General features: G+C 35.1%; 1 protein-coding gene across 2 annotated transcripts in view; it reads left to right on the top strand.

Annotated features, from left to right (window-relative positions):
• The window catches only part of Dhc64C (dynein heavy chain, cytoplasmic), a 189,442-nt gene that overhangs the window by 55,652 nt on the left and 112,747 nt on the right, over positions 1 to 21,043 (top strand). For both annotated transcript variants that reach the window (XM_089242500.1, XM_089242499.1), the window contains exons 28-33: positions 7,904 to 8,391; positions 8,597 to 8,762; positions 9,716 to 9,901; positions 11,365 to 11,565; positions 12,888 to 13,170; positions 16,281 to 16,381. In XM_089242500.1, coding sequence (XP_089098626.1) covers positions 7,904 to 8,391; positions 8,597 to 8,762; positions 9,716 to 9,901; positions 11,365 to 11,565; positions 12,888 to 13,170; positions 16,281 to 16,381 — 1,425 coding nt within the window. The remainder of the gene's footprint in view (positions 1 to 7,903; positions 8,392 to 8,596; positions 8,763 to 9,715; positions 9,902 to 11,364; positions 11,566 to 12,887; positions 13,171 to 16,280; positions 16,382 to 21,043) is intronic.

Raw genomic sequence — 21,043 nt, 5'->3', positions numbered from 1 at the left:
TTCTATCCCATTCAGAAAGTTGCCCCTAATCCCAATCTCGTGTAAACGCTTCAAGAGTTTACCATGTTGGACCCGATTGAATGCCTTCTGGAAATCAAAGTAGACAGCATCTACATTTTTGCCCTTACCCAAAGTTTTAGTCATGTGATCGTAGAAGCAAAGGAGGTTAGTCACATGTGACTTCCCCTTCCTGAACCCATGCTGATTATCCGACAATACATTATTCTCATCTATCCACTTCACCAATTGCCTTTTGATAATGATTTCCAGAATTTTCGAAAGGGAGCTCGTCAAACTCACTGGACGATAATTGGACATGACTTCTCTACTATCCTGTTTAAGTATCGGAACCACATTAGCAAGCTTCCAGTCTCTTGGGACAATACCCTCAGCAACACTACTCCTGCAAATTGGATGAGATGAGAAGTTTGAGTCGTATGGTATGTTTCAACTGCATGAGAAAGGATTGAGTTGTAACCATAGTTTTTATATTGATAACTGATTGATTCGTGATGAGAACTATAAATATCATAAAACTATTAGTACAAATTTAAATGTTCTGAACTGTTAGTCTCAGATGCTGGCAGATGTGAAATTAAGTTGCTACATCTGTTACCAAGGGCGTAAAGTTATTGAAAATGTTGGGGGGGCTCAAGCCCCATACAATGGAACCTCGTTTATTCGTCGCGTCGTATAAACGAGGTTTTTAAGCACGTCGCCGAAAAGGCGGGTCAAGGCGTCGTATAAATGAAAAATCGTATAACTGAAACGTTATCTCTACCTTACTCTTCCGCAAAAATTTCCCTAAGAAAACTAAAAATTATTGTAATTCAAAACCATATTTCATGAAATTGAAATCAAGAAAAAATTATATTACAAAAAAAATTACTCGAAATACAGCACTAAGATTGACATAACATTGCTGTTTCATAAACCTTAAGCACTCTTATGATGTTCCTTTCAAGATTTGAAATACAAAAATGCGTTATTTATAAACTTAAACAAAAAATTCGTCTGTGTTGTTCGATTTCTATATTCAAGAAAAAAGTCAATAAAGCATAGAGTTCAGCTCTTTTGAAAAAAAATCACTTCTGCTTCAAAGAACTGTTTTTGCGTGCATCTACGGTCAACAATCAACCAACCTCCGTTAGCAGTCAGTTCATTTCGGAACTTGCAACAGATATTGTTGAAGCCACCTCCATTCCGTGGTCACATCCGCAGGCGATCAATGACCAGCCTGGCCCCAAGAACTTTTTCAGTACATATGTTATATCGATATGTTATACCCGGTTCCTACAGGAAAGTCTGTTCAAAGGTTCTGGTGCACCATGCGCTGGACCAGAGAGGGTGCCAATTTCACCATTTAACCTCTCCTTCAACATTACAAAGGGGCGTCAAAATGCGTGCTCACCCTGGCCGACCAAGCATCTACTTGCGGTCCTGTTTGCAACTGACATTCATTAATTTAATAGTTTGAAATAATTTCAGAGCAATATCTCAAGTGCAGTATTTTTCTGTCAGATTTAAGAGCAACGCCTTTTAAAGCTCAGATATGCGTGGCCATGTATTCTGTTTTGAACATTGTCCCGTAACTCAAAGGTTCTGACTTTTGTCAGCAGCGGCTTTTTGCCCAATTCATGGTTCATCCGCGACTCCACGGAATAGCTTGCTAGATATTTTTACTTATAAAAGAACCACTTTTCAAAGAATAAATAAGCATACAAATCAATATTCCAGCTTGTCGCGCCGCCCCTGACAAAGGTTAGCTACACCGCTAGAAGCCACTACGCACACTTTGAGAAACACTGACGTAACTCATATGATCGTTGTTGTTCAGTTCGTTTCCATCTCAGCAGAAAGTAGTTTAGCGGGGATTGCGGAGAAGGGGGGGGGGGGTAAGACAAAAATTGATGGAAGAAATTCACGAAAAAAAATTCAAACACCTTGAAAATGATTATAACTTTTTCAAGGACTTTTAAAGACTTGAAAATGAACTTTTTCTCTAAGGATTTTCAAGGAGGGTACGTACCCTGTCCCTATATACCAGGGCTTGACAAATCTCGGGCTCCAGGTCACCATGGCGACTAGAAAATCGGTATCGGCACCAAACATTCTCTGCATGTGATTGCTAGAGTGGAATCATAGGATGACGAAAACAGTGTGGCCTTCGACATGGGAGAGGGAGGGGGGGGGTGTCTCCGTAAGTCCTGAAAAAATCTAAAAAACTTCTTCAGCAAAAACCATGCTTGGCTCCTCAGGAATATGGCTGTTTCCTACACAGTTTTTGATTTGTCAAGATCGGCTATATTCAAATGACATCAAAACAGGAATCATTCAATGTTTTAAAACAGTATTTAAATTTATACTCGATGAAAAATTCAAAAAGCATGGTCATATAGGCTTATGCAGCCAGAGCCGCTATCCTATAAAATGTTTGACAAATTATTTTACTTCATGTTCATTTCTTTTTCTCTTTAGAGTTGGGGGGGGGGGGTGAAGAGGACAAAATCACTGAAAATATTACGATTTGATATTTTGGTTTTTTGTTGGTCGGCATTTCTTCGAGCAGAAATACTTAATTTCGTTTCATTTGTGTTCAATAATGTGCATTTCAATATAGTACAGGAGTACCGTATTTGATTTGCAAAAAATTCAAGATAAACAAACAAAACAAAAATATTAAAATGTCTGAGTGAAACTATTCAACTTTGCTGAGCAAAATTCTATCTGTTTATAGATAACATTTAAATTAAGGCAGACTATATTTTACCCTTAATTAATTATTTTAGCTAGTTAAATCCAGTATAATTAATTAAATTGCTGTGATGATGTATTGTTTCAGTTAAAAATATGCTAACAGTGCCAATTTACATCGGTTTCTGGGAAAAAAATAATTTTCAATACTTTCTATGGAGGAGAACCATAGAGGGTATAAAAACATTGGTTTCGATTTTATTTGGCCAACATAGGTGATCAGTTGCTATTAATATTAAGGTGCGCCGCAGATAGCAAACGTTTAAAAACCCATTGGCATAGCAGCTCGCTTATTTTTCTTAACAAACAGTCATACTGATATCAGTAAAAGTATAAATACTTTTTTTTAATTCATAAATCAGAAGGGGGAAAATCTTTGTTTACATATAATATACGTCTGAGCGAGTGCTTATTAACCGAAATTTTAGTGTTTTTTTGCTCATATACTACTGATGTATGTAAAACATTTCAACGTTGAAGGACCTGCAGGACCGTTAATTATTTTTGGTCAAGCATTATCTTATTTGCAATCATTTTCAATAAATCAATTGGTATCAGTTTTGACCATAAACACCCACGTGATAGATATGCCATTCATATTTTATCCCAAAAATTAATTTTAACAAAAATAACTTAATGATCTAACGATATAAAAATTTTCAATCATGTAATGCTGACCACGGCCTATCGAAAACCACGGTTTAAATCACCAGGAATAACCAAACATAGCAGCAATAGCAAACAGTTCGAATGAAACGCATATTTATACATTTCGTTGATTTAAAATAAATATTTATTGTATCCTCATGTTGTTCATGTCTTTCTGAACCGGTCCTAATTTCTGCATGAAGTGGCCCATTTAATTTAAACAGCACAGTATTTACTCTATTCGCTAATAAACTAAGCATCTTTGACCCTATTTATGCAGGGTTATAATTGTCCACTTTTTTCTAGGGACACTTCAAGTCAAAGGTCCTGACTTGCAGAAAAACCAAAAAATTTGGGTGTCATAAGATGTTTTTTTTACACAAATTATTTTCGACTTATTTCGTTCCTTGTTATTAGAGACCACTGTTTAAGCAAAACAAATTTGAATAATCCAACTCGCAGTTTTCCAAACTTTTTGTTTCATCGTCCTCCTCTTCAGAATTTGTTTTTTTCTTATTCCCCCCCCCCCCCCCCCCGGACCTTTCCATGCCCCCAAGGGGCGATATTGCCCATTATAGGATACTCTGATCTAACTGATCATAACTTCAATAACAATCTCTGTTCCCATTCTTCTAATCACTATCACCAAATATTATTACCAAAATCTCTTGTGTTGTCTGATCAATAATTTCATGGTCGGTTTTCTTTCACCTTTCGTAGTTTTGTAATTTCTGAACTCCGGATAATCCACCCTCGGATAATCGAGGTTCTACTGTACTTTAGATTTCTTTAACAATCTTGTTCCAAACAATGTTTGTCGTAAAAGCTTTTGGCCTCAAGAATATCTGTATAAACATTTTATGCAATCGCAAAATTCCCAAAAAATTAGAGAAACTGCTAATGAGGTTGTACTTACCAAGATTATTGTAGCTCTGCTACAAATTGGGCTTTGATGATGATTCCTTCATCATGAAGGATGAGTAAGGATGCAACGATCGATCAGCGTTGACTTGAAAATTTGTAACATGAACACTCAACGATGACACTTGGATTCAAAAACAACTAGATGTTTCTTCCTCTTCTTATATGCTATAGTTAATATGACAATCCTGTTTTCGGTTTTGTCAACTCTGTACAGAAAAATTTCTCACGTCTTCGTGCGCAACCATTTGTCGGCAATTACCTTTTGTAACTACTATAGTTTTGCTGGTCAAGACCAGCCGAATTCATCTTTTGTGAACATTTCGGATGTCTTATTCTTCGTTTTTTTCTCATGGTTAGTACATCTGGACAACATAAAAATGTAACACTGTGCTAGCTTCCTGAAGGAGGGACACAGAGATGTGTGTTACTTAAACACCTATAAACACATGATTCAGTTAGATGGCGGTATCCATGACTGAAAATTTCGGGAAAGTTCTCACGCTTCCTCAGGGAAAAATTTCCAATACATCTGTCTGCCCATTCGTGTGCGTCTTTGTTCGGAATTCGCCTATATATATGTGTGTGTTTGTGTATGCTCCGCCTCCCTTCAGGGCAGTTGTATTCTAGAAAGGCTACTAAATTTCTACAGTGGAACAAAAATAGTCAAAGCGCCGCTGACAGGAAAACTACAACATCCATCTCATTATTGCTATCATGTAATACATTGCTACCTCCAGAGGGGTGTACAAACAATGAGGAAGGAGATCGTACAGGAAGCGATATAGACCCCTCAACCAGTTCCCAAGTTAACAAGTGGGGGGGGGGGTGTATTCTGTTGAACAGTTTTCTCCTTTTTTTTCTAACTCATAATGGGTATCTGTCACAGGCATAGTGCAGAAGTGCATTCAAGAGGATTCACTGATGGCATTTTCTACTTCTGTCGCCAGCCGATCTACAGTGACAGTAAACAATCCTCAGCTAAGAAAAAATAAATTAGTGATTGCTCTTTTCTGATGCCCGTGTCAGAAGTACGTGCTTTGTTGTCCTCAATGGTTAATCCTGCCTATTGCGACCCAACGCTTTTCTTTGATCTTGTCCCAAAGCGATTTGCCTTGTCCTATCTACCCGCGAAAGCTGGTTGTCTGGAATAACTACTATATGGTCATACAGGCCCCCTAACTAGGCTGGGGCAACCAGGGCATTGCACCAGGGCCACATGCCTAATTGGGCACCACAAAATAATGTACATTTATTTTGCATAATAATAATCCTTTCCAAGGGCCCCCAGAAAAAGTGTGCCCTGGGGGCCCCGAAAAGGCACGCTATGGTCCTGTGTTCATAGAAAAAGAATTTTCTCGCTAAACATGGAAAGAAAACCTATAATTTTTTCTTTGTTGAATTAATTTTCAATTTGAAATCTTATAAACGGATGACCGAGAGAGAGGCTTGAAAAGTTCTCTCGTCCAAAGATCTCGTTGTAAAGTCATAACTATTAACATCATCAGACATACATTGCACTATAAACATGCCCCCCACACCCCGCTCAACGGTAGGACTAACCAACACCTTCTAGAGCAAGCTGCTTTAGAAGGTATTGGACTAACAGGGCTCCAGTGCGGGGGGACGATTCCCCCCCCCCCCCTCTATCATTTTTTGTTTTTCACACGAAAAATTCACTATATCCACCAAAGGCCCCAGCCTGAGGCCCTGATTCGGGATAGGGGATGCCTATAACATCTCTTTTATAGTCCTTGCCAACAAAATTAGTGAAATGGGATTACTCGTTATCAAGTTATCGCAGCTTACGGTCATTTTTATTTGGTCCCCGAGTGACGTTATACCGAGGACTGACTATTTATGATTTATTGAATTTTAAATAGATACATTTTGCGGCACTTACATACCGATATTGTGCATGCATTTCACTATTTATAAAGGGGTGGCCAACCTGCTTCCTTAGGTAATTGAAGATTAATTTTTACTTTTTAAATTGAAGAAATTCTTTTCAATTTGTGAGCGATATTTTTTTTATGAATGAATGAGTCTTGTAGCCAACTTGTAGGCTATCTCCCTTCCCCTCCCCCCTCACCGATAATGTGCAGTAGGCCATCTTTGCAATGACCTAATTGATAACTTTTTATTGAATTAGTTTTAGTCTCGTTTCTCATCTTCGAAATTCCCAACCAGATGGGGAGAAAACGTTGAGGGGACGGGGATATCACATACCTCATTGGCGTTGCTGTCACTGCCTTTTCAGTCACCTCATCAATAAAAATTATACAGTTTGTACAATTTTTATTGATACACATGCACAATTTAGATTAGGATGTTCAGTTTTCCTACTCAAAAATTCAAAAAAAAAATTCTAATTTTCTTTCCTAAATGAGCATTCTTACGAAAACGAAGAGCCAGTCAAATTATATTAGTGGAGGGTGCAAATCTGTTCCACAAAACAAGGGTTATGGTGTTGACTACACTCTTTAGAAAGACGTTGGCTGAGGTGTTGGGCAACATTTAAAATTTCCATGAGTGCTGCGAACGTAAATAGTTCAGGAATCCCTTAGTTATAAAGATAATATTTTGTATTCATTGTTAAAATGTAGTGGTGACTTAACGAATGGGCCAATAAAGCCCGGTCGAGGGGTTGGTCTTGGACCTTTGAAAAATTATCATTTAGTTTTCATTTCCTTTTTTAAAATCAATATTATAATTCACTTGTTTATTTGATTGAGGGAGAATGCATTGCACAATGGTTTTTTTCAGTAATTACTGGGGAGGCTCGGTTCCCTTACAAAATTTATTGCGGAGGGGGGGGGGGCTCAAATGGCCTCAGCCTCTAGGTTCTGGCACCTATTCTTTATAGAGTGTAATTTATTTCGGTTTCAATATCATTGCTTCCCAATTTTCAACCTCCCCCCCACCATGCATCTTTGGGCTTATTTTCATGTCGGCGCCATGGCCGTCCTCCGGTCGCAGTGAACAAAAGAAGAGACACTCAGTTTTTGCCACAGGCAAAGAAGAAAGAGCCCCCTCAACACCTCAAAGAATCTTCCTCTCAGCCGTGCCTTCTGGCAGTAAGGATTGGAACCGATGGAGGGTGCAATTGGGGATTGAACGGCAGGGAAGAAATGAGATAAACGTATTGTCATGGAACAAGAAAGCCAAAGACCATCCAGATTTTTTAAAAGAACTAAAATTTTGAGCAGATTGTTTCCATTAACTAATTCATAATTAGGACAACTTTTGGTTAAAAAAATTTTTTTCATCATTGCAAAATGAATAAGCCATATTCATACGAATTTTTGGGGGGGCTGAGCCGCGTCTTCAAAAATGTTGGGGGGGCTCGGGCGCATGGGCCCTATAGAAGTTTACGCCTATGTCTGTTACCAATACTTAATGGTGGTGGTATATGAAATTACAGACTGCTCTAACATAAGGAAATAAAATATTTAATTTTGATCTGAGTTTTATTAGTAGTTATAATAGCTCTTTAGAGAAATACATCAAGAAATTACTGAATTTAATTTATAAAAGTTTTTTAAAATTCGTTATGCATACCAAAATTTTAAAATTCCAGGTTCGAGAAGCATGGCAAAACTATGAGCTTGAGCTGGTCAACTATCAAAACAAGTGCAGATTGATCAGAGGCTGGGATGATCTTTTCAACAAAGTCAAAGAGCATATCAATTCGGTCGCAGCTATGAAACTCTCACCCTATTATAAGGAATTTGAAGAAGATGCTTTGTCCTGGGAAGAAAAACTGAACAGAATAAATGCCCTTTTTGATGTTTGGATTGATGTCCAGAGACGCTGGGTCTACCTGGAAGGAATTTTTTCTGGTAGTGCTGACATTCAGACATTGCTGCCTGTGGAAACATCACGTTTCCAAAGCATCAGTGCTGAATTTCTGACTCTCATGAAGAAAGTGGCAAAGTCACCATTAGTGATGGACATTCTAAACATTCCCGGAGTCCAAAGATCTCTTGAGCGTCTAGCAGATCTATTGGGCAAAATACAGAAAGCTCTTGGTGAATATCTGGAACGAGAGCGATCATCATTCCCAAGGTAATTTAATTTTAATCACAAAAATAAAATTGTGTCGAAGGACATGGTTTATTGTTTTCTCCTGGTTTCTATGGTTATGTTTTGCAATTTGTTTGCTCATCAGTTTCTTAAATTTTTTAAATTTTTTTTGGATGTGAAACCCTTGCAGATATAGACATTTACAGGCTACATTATTCAGGGATTTTCTTTCTTTACTTTTCTGCAGATTTTATTTTGTGGGGGATGAAGATTTGTTAGAAATCATTGGGAATAGTAAAAACATTCCTAGACTTCAAAAACATTTTCGTAAGATGTTTGCTGGTGTTGCTGCTATCATACTAAATGAAGATGATACTGTGGTTACCGGAATTGCATCCAAAGAAGGAGAAGAGGTCAGTTATGTCATATTTTTTTTACTGTACACTGGTTATTTCTTGACCACAAAACATTGTTTATGGTCAATTAGGTTTAGAATGATGCTTGAACATTTTACTCTATCTTACGTGTTTGAATCAGGGTATATAAGTATGTTAGTGCAATGACACCTTTATTCGAATATTTAATTTATTCCTGAAAGTTGATTGCATCATGAAAATTTCGTATGTTTGTAAGAAAAACTTCTTGTATAAAGTGATAAGATCCCCCTTCATTTTATACCCCTGAAATATTAATGCTCTTATAAAAATTAGCATCACACAGTACAGTGCTTTTTATAAAAAAAAGGAAGGCTGTCTTACTTTCAAATGAAATACGCTGATGATTTCATTGAGCAAAAAATGCAACAACTTCAGCATGTTTTCTTTATATGAAAACCAGTCATCAACCAACATAGCTTTCCAATTTATACAGTAATGCATCTGATACGTCCTATTAGACACATTCATCAAAATTTGCAGAGAATCTAAAGTATTGTTTTTTTAGACTCATTTTAAATAAAAATTTTGATTTAAAACAGCATTTTTAAAAATCTACAACTTACTTTAATCTTGAGTCTTCGTCAAGAAAAATAAGCTTTCATGTTCTGATATCAAGCAATGATCAAATCAAAATTTGAAGAGTATACAGGGTGCAGTTAAAAATCTTTTAAGTGCCTAAACTTTTGCAGCTGAAATGTAGCATCATTAGTCCATGGAGTACACAATTCACTCAGTGTGTAACCAAAAGAATCTTTTTAATTGAAAAGAATGTTATATTGCAATATGTTATTTCATAAATAATTATTTGATGTTCTCAATTTCATATGATGTTTTTACAATGTTTCCAATTTGTTTGATGCTTTTTCTAATCTGCATGATTTCAATTTGTAACCGTGTACATTGTTTCAATGTGATCTATAAATTTATAGGTAGCCTTTGCAAGTCCTGTATCAATTAAGCAACATCCAAAAATCAATGAATGGCTATCGCTGGTAGAGAAAGAGATGCGGGTAACTCTTGCTACACTCTTGGCTTCTTCTGTTGCAGACATTGTACCTTTCAAGCAGGGAAACATTGATCAAAATGAATACATGCTTTGGGTTGATAAGTACCAGGTGGGCTTTTTAGTTGATCATAATTAAGATTATAGAAAAATGTGAAGTAGAAGTGTTAATTATATATTGATTTCATGTATTTATGATTTTGTATAATACTGTATTGTATTATTCATGGTGGTTAAATAGAGTATGATTTTACTAATTTATTAAGCACTACATTAACTTATAATTTCATCTAACAAGTTTGCTATGTACCACGTTTATCCAAAAATAATCCCTAGCATGGTTTTTCAGGATGCTCCTAATATAAGCCCTACCCCAAAAACAATCCGTAGTGCATTTTTTGAAGCAAAATTAATATAAGACCGTGTCTTATTTTCAGGGAAACTGTAATATTTTCTCCTCAAAGGTGCCAATATTATTGAAGGAAATCTTTATCATTTTGAAGGCATGCTTACACATGTTTGCCACATTGATCAAGAAGGTTGATTCACCCAGAGTGATTCCAATGATTGAATGAAATGTGTGCACACAGTGCATGAGTGAGAATGTAAAAAAAAAATTCTTAAAAAATTAAAAATGAAGGAAACATTATGTGAAGGTCAACAGTGTAAAATCTTGTTCAATACTGAGGATTAAGGCGCATCACCTATGTTTCAGGGTTTAAGCTGGATAAAAAATTCCTTTCGCAAAAAAGCGAAAATGAAGGGAAAAGCTTTAGCAAAATGCTGCAATGCTAAAGGGCCATTCAAGTATTACGTCGGCAGATTTTTAGCCATTTTTGACCCCTCCACCCCTTGTCAGCAAAATTTCGTCAGCAGCTTAGAATATTTCATACCTTCAAAAAGGGAGGTTGATGACGTCATCAAAAGTCAGCAAATCCGACCCCCCCCCCCCCGATGCTGACGTAATACTTGAATGACCCCTAATGTAATGATTGATGGTTGGAAGTCTACTCGTTGTGTATCTCGTGCACGCATTTTTGCGAAAGTGGGTTCTACTTTTTTCGCATTCTGCAATTTTCTTTCGCATTTTGCAAAAAATTCGACCGTAGCTTAAACCCTGCTATGTTTACACAGCTCACTTTAACTGATTTTTGTAGTATTCAAATGGGGGGGGGGCACTTCCAGTTCAACAGAAAGTTGGCAGATGCCAACCCCCTTCTCATTATCTGCATTGGTCAATTTTATTGAAAGCAACTATTTATGGGGTTTACCTTGGTTTAATCAACTCAATTGATCAATGTGGTTGACCCAAATGAACCTGCCTTCAGTCTTTGAATATGCAAAAGGTAGTAATGTTAGGAATTGAAATGTTTAAGTGTGTGAAATTATGCCAGAATATCATTTCTGATATCTTTATAGTATAACAAACATAGACAATAATCAAAATGTGATTTAAGTAAGTTTAGTCTAGTGTTGTTCTCAAATGATTTTATACCTCTTATAATAAAGTTTTTGAAATAAGTTTTGAATTTTTGATAGTTTTTGTTTGATCTAATCCTTACTTATAATTTTTAGTCTCAAATAGTTGTCCTGGCAGCACAAATATCTTGGTCAGAAGATGTTGAAAGTGCTTTACATACCATAAGCAATAATGGAGATAGAAATCTTAAACCATTAGAAGATGTACTACAAGCAGTTGAGTCAACCTTGAATGTGTTAGCGGACTCAGTTCTACAAGAGCAACCGCCTTTGAGGCGAAAGAAACTAGAGCATTTAGTGAGTTTTCACCTTGCTTTTATACATGATTGTATAATCATCGTAAGTATAAATACTGAGTGAATTTGTTTGAATAAAATAGGAACAAAAAAAAACAATTGAAGCATTTTTAACACACAATTATAGAAATAACTGATGCATGTCTGCGCAACAATTTTTACATGTATAACATGCATAACTTTTTTTAAATTGGGTTTAAAAAAAAAATTCAGTCTCAAAGTATGAAGACACTTTTTCATGTAGGCATTGTGATCAAACAGATGACCTATTTTAACAAATAACTTTTAATATTCTATGAAACTTATGTATTTCGATCATTTGTCAATCACTTTATTAGAATTTTCTAAGTCAATTTTGTTAGATTTCACCTTTCAGTTCTGACACATCTGAAAACTGTCACCCATATGTCCTTGGCTAAGTTTTCCCTCTTTTTTGTTAAATTTTTTGTTAGCTTAAGGTCAGCACTAATTGCTAGCCATCCCGTACCAATTTCGTGATTGCTTTTCAATCACTTTTTTTGTAAACTGAAGCCTGTGGTATATAGGAGTATTGTCTTGATGCAGTACATAATAACGCCTTGCTAAATTCTGCAAAGGTCCAGAAGGTTGTATTTCCAAGGGTATCCTGTTAGTTTTTTAAATTCTGTCTTCCTTTCAAAGAACACCTTTTATGCAAACCTGTTCTCATCAGAAATAAATATTTTTTTCACATTCATACTACCAAAGCTTATGAAGTCTTGTTCATAATAATGGAGTTCATAAAGTCTTGGCACCGAACACATTTTACAATATACATTGCTTTCCTAGATACGTTAATGAACTGTCTTCTTTGAGATATTGCAGTTTATTTGCTGAAAAACTTACAGTAATAGTTATTTGGACAAAATGAAATGAATAAAATAAAGCAAATATTAAATGAAGACTGCAGGAATGCATAAGGGTAACTAACTCGAATGGTCCTAGCAAAGATCGACCCAAATTAAGAAATAAATAGATAATTAATTAAAGAAATTTTAAAGAACATTTTGACATACAATAAAAAAAAAATTAGCCGGTTTTGGCTCAGGTTAGAAAGAGGGTATAAAATGCTTTTGTATAGTTTTTTTTGTATCATACTCTGCAACTCTGTTCACATCTTGCAAGTACTTTAGACTTTTGGGGATGTTTACTGAGATAAAAGCGTGTCAAATGGCTTATATATATATATATATATATATCCAGTTTGTTTGATTTCCTCCTATCGATAATTTATAAATCCTTATTTGCAATTAACTATAGAGAATTAGTTTGAAAACATTTTAATTTATTTTCTTTCATGTGCAGATCACAGAATTTGTCCACAAGAGAGATGTGACTCGAGTTCTCATCAAAAACAAAGTCAGCCAGCCAAAATCTTTCGACTGGCTTAGTCGCATGCGATTTTATTTTGACCCTAGACAGTCTGATGTTCTCCAGCAGCTTTCTATACATATGGCAGACGCTAAATTCAATTATGGATTTGAATATCTTGGAGTTCAAGAAAAATTAGTTCAAACTCCTTTGACAGATCGTTGTTACCTCACAATGACTCAGGCTTTAGAGTCTAGATTAGGAGGGTCACCATTTGGTGAGTAAACTTTGTTTTGATTAAATTTATTTAACTTTAATTTTTGTCCTAGGGAATAAGTTATCTAGTCAACTAGTCATGAGGAATAGGTTTCTTACTAATTGTATTGGTAATATTATGCAATACAGTAAGTATACCTCAACATATGCCATTTTCTAGAAAAATTCTCAGTTTTAAAAATTGAAGCATAATCCAAATAAACTTTCAACATGTTTTGTAAAGACAAGTTTTTTCTTTCACTGGTTTAAGCATTTTGGCCTACAATGAAGAGTCATCTTCAGAAAATGACTTCAAGGCTTGAAACCACAAATAAATAAAACCATTGGAAGAAGTAGTGGTAAACAATACTACCATTTTCCTGCATATAATCCATGGATTGTGTTAAAAAAAGGGTTAAACATTAAAAAATGTAGATTATCTACCACACTATGGACAATCTGCAGAAAATGATGTTATCAGCCACTAACAGATGGTGCAACCAGTGGATTTTTTTTTCTGCAGCTGCTTTATATTCCAGCCAATCAGAAAGACTTCTGAGATTGCTGGTCAGCGTGCGAGATGTCCAAGTTTTATACACCTACACCTATACACGCTTGCATAATGTCTGAATGAGTGGAGCATTTGAAAAGCCAAAACAGTTTGTTTGTTACTCTTCCTTCTTATTATAAAAATGTCTGAAAGAAAAGAGTTACACTGCTCAATTCAAATTGCAAGTTATAAAAAAAGAAAAATTTTCGAAAGAATTGGAAGTTCTGCGCAATCTGAAAGGTTGGATGAACGAGGAATCCATGATTTTGTGGTTAAATAGTGTATGCCGTAAAAGAAAAGGAAACATTTTTAAGCCACATGCTTTCCTAGTTATGGATTCAATGAAAGCTCTCGGTAAAAGACGCCTCTGCAGAAATTGTGGTGCTTGTCTTTCAGTCATACCTGGCAGTTTGACTAAGAAGTGTTACCTTTAGATTCAACAATAAACAGTTCGTTCAAAAGCAAAGTTAAGAGTCTGTTGGGAAAAGTGGATGACTGAGAAAGTCATCCCTATACAAAAGATGGAAATGTACACCTAGCTTCCTAAGTATGCCAGTTTGTTAGTGATGCCTGGAAAAAGGTGACTATAAAACTATAAAGAGTTCATTCACAAAATGGGGAACATAAAACTTTTGATTCCAGTGATTCTGACTGTGGCCTCTTCATCAAGAGGATTTTCATTTTCAGACACTTTTGAATTAGATGAACTTGGTGTTACATATTCAATTCTGATTGAGATGAGTCTGAATTTGAAGGTTTGTGATTGGACTGAAAATTTTGTTTTGTGTGTAAATAATGCTATTGTTTCATAAATAAACTTCATTAATTAGTATACATATAGATTGATAGTTACAATGCAAGGTAAATTTTTATTTTTTTAATCCAGCGGATAATATTCTGCCACTGATTATACATTGTTTTTTTTCCTTCAAATTTTGCATGCAGATAATATGCAGGAAAATATGGTAATACAAAGGTTGAACTCTCCAAATGACCAACAGTAAACACCACTTCTCCTTCCAAGAATTTTGTTTGTGGTTTTGAACTACACTGGTCTGAAGTCACTCTCCATTGTAGAGCTGAAACGTGAAAGAAGAAAAAAAAAATCTTTAAAACACATACAAAAGATTTATTTGGATTGAATCCAGGCAGTTTCTTTTTTGATAATGAAGCATTATCATTAGATTATCGTTGAGATTGTTATGATTATGAAGTTACTATCTAGCAAAAATTGCTTGGTCTATCAAAATACCTTATCGTCACCTTATAATGAAAACCTTGTTCATCAATTTTTTTTTTCAAAAGTGACTTTTTGTCAGTTTCAGATTGAGAACATCTCACCCATTACAGCTTTTGAAAAATATCGACAATGATCTGTTCTCTATAGAGATAAAAAAGCAACCCCTTCTCTGTGTTATGTAGTGCTCTTCCTGTAAAGATGGGAATTTTTTTATGTACAAGGTTTTTATAATAAGATGTTACAATGTGCAACAAAACTATGCCAATTATTTTTTGTAAGGTTTGCTGCATAAGCCAATGAAGTAATTATTTTTAAAGATAAAAGCTTTGCTATGATTTTTAGAAAGGAAATCCATGCTCGTACACATATGTTATTTTTGCAGACTAAGCCACAGTTTCACACCTGACATCCAACATCATTTCTAGTCTTAAAAACATTTGAAGTGATGCTCATCAATGACAATGCATCTAGTTTTAAGATCCATAGATGAAGTTTGTTTTCTTACTTTTCCACACACGCGCGAGCAGCTTATTTCTTTCAATAGACCAAGGTGTTGACTTTGGCGGTATTTGAAATATTGTGACAATTTTAAAGGATGGGTAGGGAGGTGTTCTAATAGAGTCATATTAGGTGTTAGTCTGTGAAATATAGTTAAGTCAAGATCAAGTGTATTGAATAGATAAGAAAAATAACCACATAAAAGGAACTTCTATTTGGAATAACAGATTTTGATTTTTTTTCAAGAAAGAAAGACTGAGCTGCTTGAAATACCAGGCTGTCAAACTAGACATGATTTATATAGGCTCTATCCCTTCTGGGATGTAAGTTCTTTACCCGTGTGGGTTGGGTCATGCTTGAAATACTAGGCTGGCACACCCATCATCTTTGCTCTTTTTTTTTAAACAATTAGTGGTCACTTTGAATGGCAAACCAGTTTTTGATAAAAGATGGAGGATGAAGAGTCTGCTCTCCTTCATAGGTGCTTTACCTTGGACAAAAGAAAGTGAAGTGCTGGGGGAAAAGAGTTCAGTTTATTCAGCAAGACACAGTATATACAGGGTTTTCCTAGCAACCCCCATCATTTTGCATCATGCCGGATTATTTTTTGAAACAAAATACATATTTTAATTTTTATATTCCACTCTCTAATTATTATAAGTTTTTTGTATGTGATTGGGTGTAGTCACTGTACTATACCATTAGCTAAGTTGGATAGCTGTAGCTCTTTCTGTTCAAGTTATTTCAGGTCAAAAAGACTTTTTTTGTGTTACCCGTATAAATATGTGGGATATGTTTTAAATGAATGCATTTGTAACTGTATTTAATTTTTTTTTTACAATAGGACCAGCAGGAACTGGAAAAACAGAATCAGTGAAAGCCCTAGGACATCAACTTGGCAGATTTGTCCTTGTTTTCAACTGTGATGAAACATTTGACTTTCAAGTAAATTTTATTTTTAAATTTTATTAGTTTGAAAATTTTATTTGCTGATTTGTTTTAACCCTCAAAGCATGCTTATAGTTGGAGGTATATTTCTCTGTCAGGAAAAATCTTTCCTTTTGTTTCCCTGTATTGCAAATCATTAATAATAGTCGGGCAGCCAAATATGATTTTTTGTCGAACCCTGTTTTGAACTAAGTTTTTTTATTGTTGGTATTTGATATTTAGGGTATGTTAGATTCATAAAATAGTGATTACCCATGCAGTACCCTTGTGCATCTCTCAGAATTCAAGATGGCATTCATCCTTAAATTAGATATATAGGTTCTGTAAAAATTTGTGCTTATTTTGTCATAAACACGTTTTCCACGCAAATTTATAGCTAACTTTAGTTGAAATTACCCGAACAGACCTGAAAGTAAGTATTTTTATATTTAAAAAAAATTAACTTATTGAAGATGCCCATTTTTAATTTATAGTTCATTAAATTAATAAGAAATTTGTTAAAAAAGTAAAATTATTTTTTGTTAGTTTTTATTTTACACCTTGTAACAGATATTTTATTTAGTTATTTTTAAAACATTCATCCACCCAAGTATTCTATTGAATAAAATAAAAATTAGTAGTTTCACATAAAAGGTGCATTCACAAATAAAGTATGGTAGTTCAGTTACATTTTCGATGATATCTCATTAAATGAAGACGAATGTTTGTTAATTGAAATATAAATAAATTCCATTTGCTCATTGTCCTCATTTTCTTCTTCTTGTTGCTTATTTTTATTTAAACAGCCGTTATGTGCACAAACACAAAAACTGCGCAGGATAAGCCTGTGTTAACGCAACCACATCTTTTTGTACTACATGGCGTTTCACTATCACAGGAGCATTTGATTAACCTCAAGACCTCACTTGGAGCTTGTGCAACATTATTTGGCAGACCAATCTTCAGCAGTAATTCAAAAAAATTGTTTTTGTAGGAGCCAAATTGTTAATTATCTATGGCAGGAGGTGTACCCAAAGCTTTCCTCCAGATGATGGTTTGAAGGTGTCTTTTTTTAAATTCTGTGGGAAAGCTTCATTAGTGGGTGGCAGTGAATAGACTCTTGGAAGATCATGAAGAACTATTTCTTCCCATTTTAATATACCAATCTCTAAATCGTGCTTCTGAAAGTGTCAAACATTTTGGATGACTGTAGCAGATGCTAATAAAAATTGATGCTTGCTTGTTCATATCAATGCTTGTTTGTTCATCGCCCACCAATGAAAGGGAATGACCCATTTTGAATACTTTTACTATTTTACCTTTCCCTATACTGAAAAAGCAAGCTGGAGTATTATGTACATCCACTCAGAGCATGTCTGGCCAAGATAATCTGGTAAGATGTTAGTGTGTTTCTGGACGGAGATTTTAATGTCTATCAACAACCTTCCTCGGATAGGCGATTCCATGTACATAGAGATGGTTATCCCTTTCTTTAAATAGTGGTAAAGAAGCAAAAAAAAACATGAATGTCATCAGAAACCTGTCACCTGTCTCTTTTTTCTGTGTTCCTAGTCTACATGCTTGTTGAACAATTATAACATCTACCTCTTCTCATGCAGTGTTGCTAAATCTTGTCGTTTTAAAACACTTAAATCAAATATTTCATTTGGAATTTCATCCTGCCCTGTAGCTACTAGCTTGCTAATTCTAGTGTAAGGTTCTACATATTTCTTATTTTCCACAGGGTTGCTGCAGATAAGATTTATCAATTGTTTCTTTTTTCTGTGACTGTGACTTTTTGTGATGGAAGTAGAGATAGCAATGATAGCTGGGTAAACTCTGCTAACTCCAGTTTCTCTCTTGGCTTACAACATCTTTGATGCTGAATGTATAATACCTATCAAAAATCAAGTGTACATCACCTAACTGTAGTTTGGTTTGAAGAGAGAACTAGTCACTTACCCTACTTTTATCAGGCCAAGGAATAAACAATAGTAAGGCTGATCCATCTGTTACAAAGGAGACACTATCTGATGTCGCTGTTTGGGAGAATCTACATCTTCCTTCAGCATTGTCTTCAATTTTGACTTTTTTTCACATATCCTCATGTCACCAGAATCGTCAAACAAAGCTGTCGGAACTGGAGACAGCTCATGAAACAGAACTTGCTCCACATTTATATCATGAAAACTTGCTTGCAGACCAATTGCATAAGAATAGATTATTTGGGCGTCACATATATTTGCAATACCAACTTTAACATGCTTCTTTGTAGTAACTATTTTTACTTTTTGAGGTATCCATTCATTGAAACTTCTGGGCCATCCATTCTCAATATGTCGAGGCCAATTTCCTTCTTTTTTTGGCTCTCACGTATATCATCATGAAGAAGACAGTTTCTTTAATAAACAATCAACCCACAGGTTGCTTGTTTTGCTCTTTGTGGCTATAGTTTCTAGAAGTGATATAAGATCGTTGCTGTTGCTTGGCTGGTGAATATCAAATACTCTGCAAGACTGCAACCAAACTTAAAGCTCTTATATTTTGAGGAGTGTTGAAATGGAAAGAGTTTCCATTTCAACACCTTCAGGACTCCAGGAAACACCCCAGACATAAATTCTAATAAGCCACTGTCATCCATTAAAAACCAACTGTACGAAGGAAGCTTGTCAATTGGTGCATACCTCCAAGACGTAAGACAATGTTGGCAAACTTTTCAGGGAATGCCCAAGTGATATGCAACGCAACTCTGTAGAACTGTTGGTCGCATGTGAATATGGTAAAATTCTGACCTACTAGCTCAATAAACCATTGAGCTTTTACTAATGATGTTATCATTGTATCTGGATGATAGGGAATCATGTCGATCAGAGGTTGATATTTTGTAGAAGTTGCTGGTTTCATCTGAAATTCTTTTTCTCGACATGCTAGTGTATTGTATCCATTATACTCTATACATAGAAACATAAGATTTATGACAGGTCATCTTAAGGTCCTTATTTTGCATCAATCTTTGAAGTTTCTCGTGTTTCCCTATCATCATATATCTTAATACATGAAATGATATTTTGAATTTGTTGCTCACTGCTCCGTTAAGTTTTCCAGTTTTTTCACTTCAATGATATTTCTATTGAAAAAACACATACCGTGTGATTTCTTGATATTTCTTAATTTTTGCTATTACAATATTCAAACCTGTAAAGATTATAAAAAAATATTTAAAGCAGGGTTAGGGTTTTGGACAGGACACGTATGATAAACTGTCCAAAACTGTCCAAAACCCCCAAGTTTCAAAATGTAATGTGGAAACCTTTGGATTTTTTTTTTCATGACACTAACATATTTTTAAAAAAATACTAGCAGAAAATAAAACTAATTAAATCAAAAATATTTCAAAAAGGTGTCATTTGGTTTTTTTCTAAGTTAATTGTTTCACCAAATTTATGGTTTTAGGCTGGAAATGTGATAGTAAATTAGTATCTAGGCCTATATATATAAAATTGATTTTCTGTCTGTCAGTGTATCATAGCTGTCAAGTCTCCCGAATTTTAGCTTCATCGCTCGACCTCCCGAAAAGTTCTTAAATCTCCCGAATTTTTACAAAAATCCCTAATTGTCCCTAAAAATTCCCTACTTCATTAAAAAAAATTCCCGCTTATGAAAACAATCTCTAAGGAATTTCTTGTGGGGCATGAAGCCTCTTTTTTTTCCCTTTCGAAACGACGTCACACGTCGTAAATGGGGAAATTTCCTTTTTAAGGAAGTTTTACAAACCCTCTGATGGTAACAAGAAAGTTGTTTGTCTTATCGTGAAGGGCTTAGCAGCCAATAGTCCTGGATAATAATTGAAGATTATAGTCACGCGCATGTGGTCAAAATTTCTTTTGTTGAAGTTACGTACTGCGATATAACAAAACAGGAATACTGATAAGCAAAAACATATTTAATCAATTTTAAAGATACTTATTCCGATGAATTTTCTTTCATCAAACGTTCCAAAAGAGGGCTGACTTTTCCTTTTTGCACAAGTTGTGTTACGGACATAAACATAGGTCATGGAAAGACTGCCATCATCACTCGTGAAATTTAAAAAAAAAACATCAAGCAAGTGTCACAGAAAGTCAGTGTTCTTGAAAAATTGACGGTGTTTTCCTTCATCTTCCAATGATTTTGGGGTCATTCGCTCAGAATGTTTGTTCACAGCGTTTCTGATTGAACACAATATTTATTTTTACACCATTGAAGTTTTGGCCTCCAATTTCACTTGTTTTTTGCGTAGGAATTTTATTTTCAAGGGTTTAACTTCCATGTGTGTGAAATCCCTATTTTAATTTGACTTCAGTTTTTGAGTAGGTATTTTATTCCCTACGCTTTAACTTTTATGTTTGGAAAATCCCTATCGAAATAGTTAACGCCCCTTAAGAAAAAAAAAGTATTAACTTCTATGTTTCTTTAAATCTAGATTTCTTTATCTCATGATTCGCGCAGGAAGTCACTGTATTGGTTAACTTAGACACGGTTTGCATGTCCCTCAAAGAAAGAGGGAGAAATCATGTGATCCAAACAGCCTCATTGAAGAAAACCCGGGCAGCGCCGGGTATTATAGCTAGTCACTCACATAACTTTAAATAAACACTGTTTTCATTTTTTTAGTTTGTTGTAAATGCTATTTCTACTTCA

Source organism: Pholcus phalangioides, unplaced genomic scaffold (genome assembly GCF_987345545.1).
Source record: "Pholcus phalangioides strain wild (caught in Gottingen) unplaced genomic scaffold, Ppha-v1.0 ptg000015l_1, whole genome shotgun sequence".
NCBI classification, from domain to species: Eukaryota; Metazoa; Arthropoda; class Arachnida; order Araneae; family Pholcidae; genus Pholcus; species Pholcus phalangioides.
Note: the sequence above shows the minus strand (reverse complement) of the source record. Positions and strands in the feature narration are given on the sequence as shown.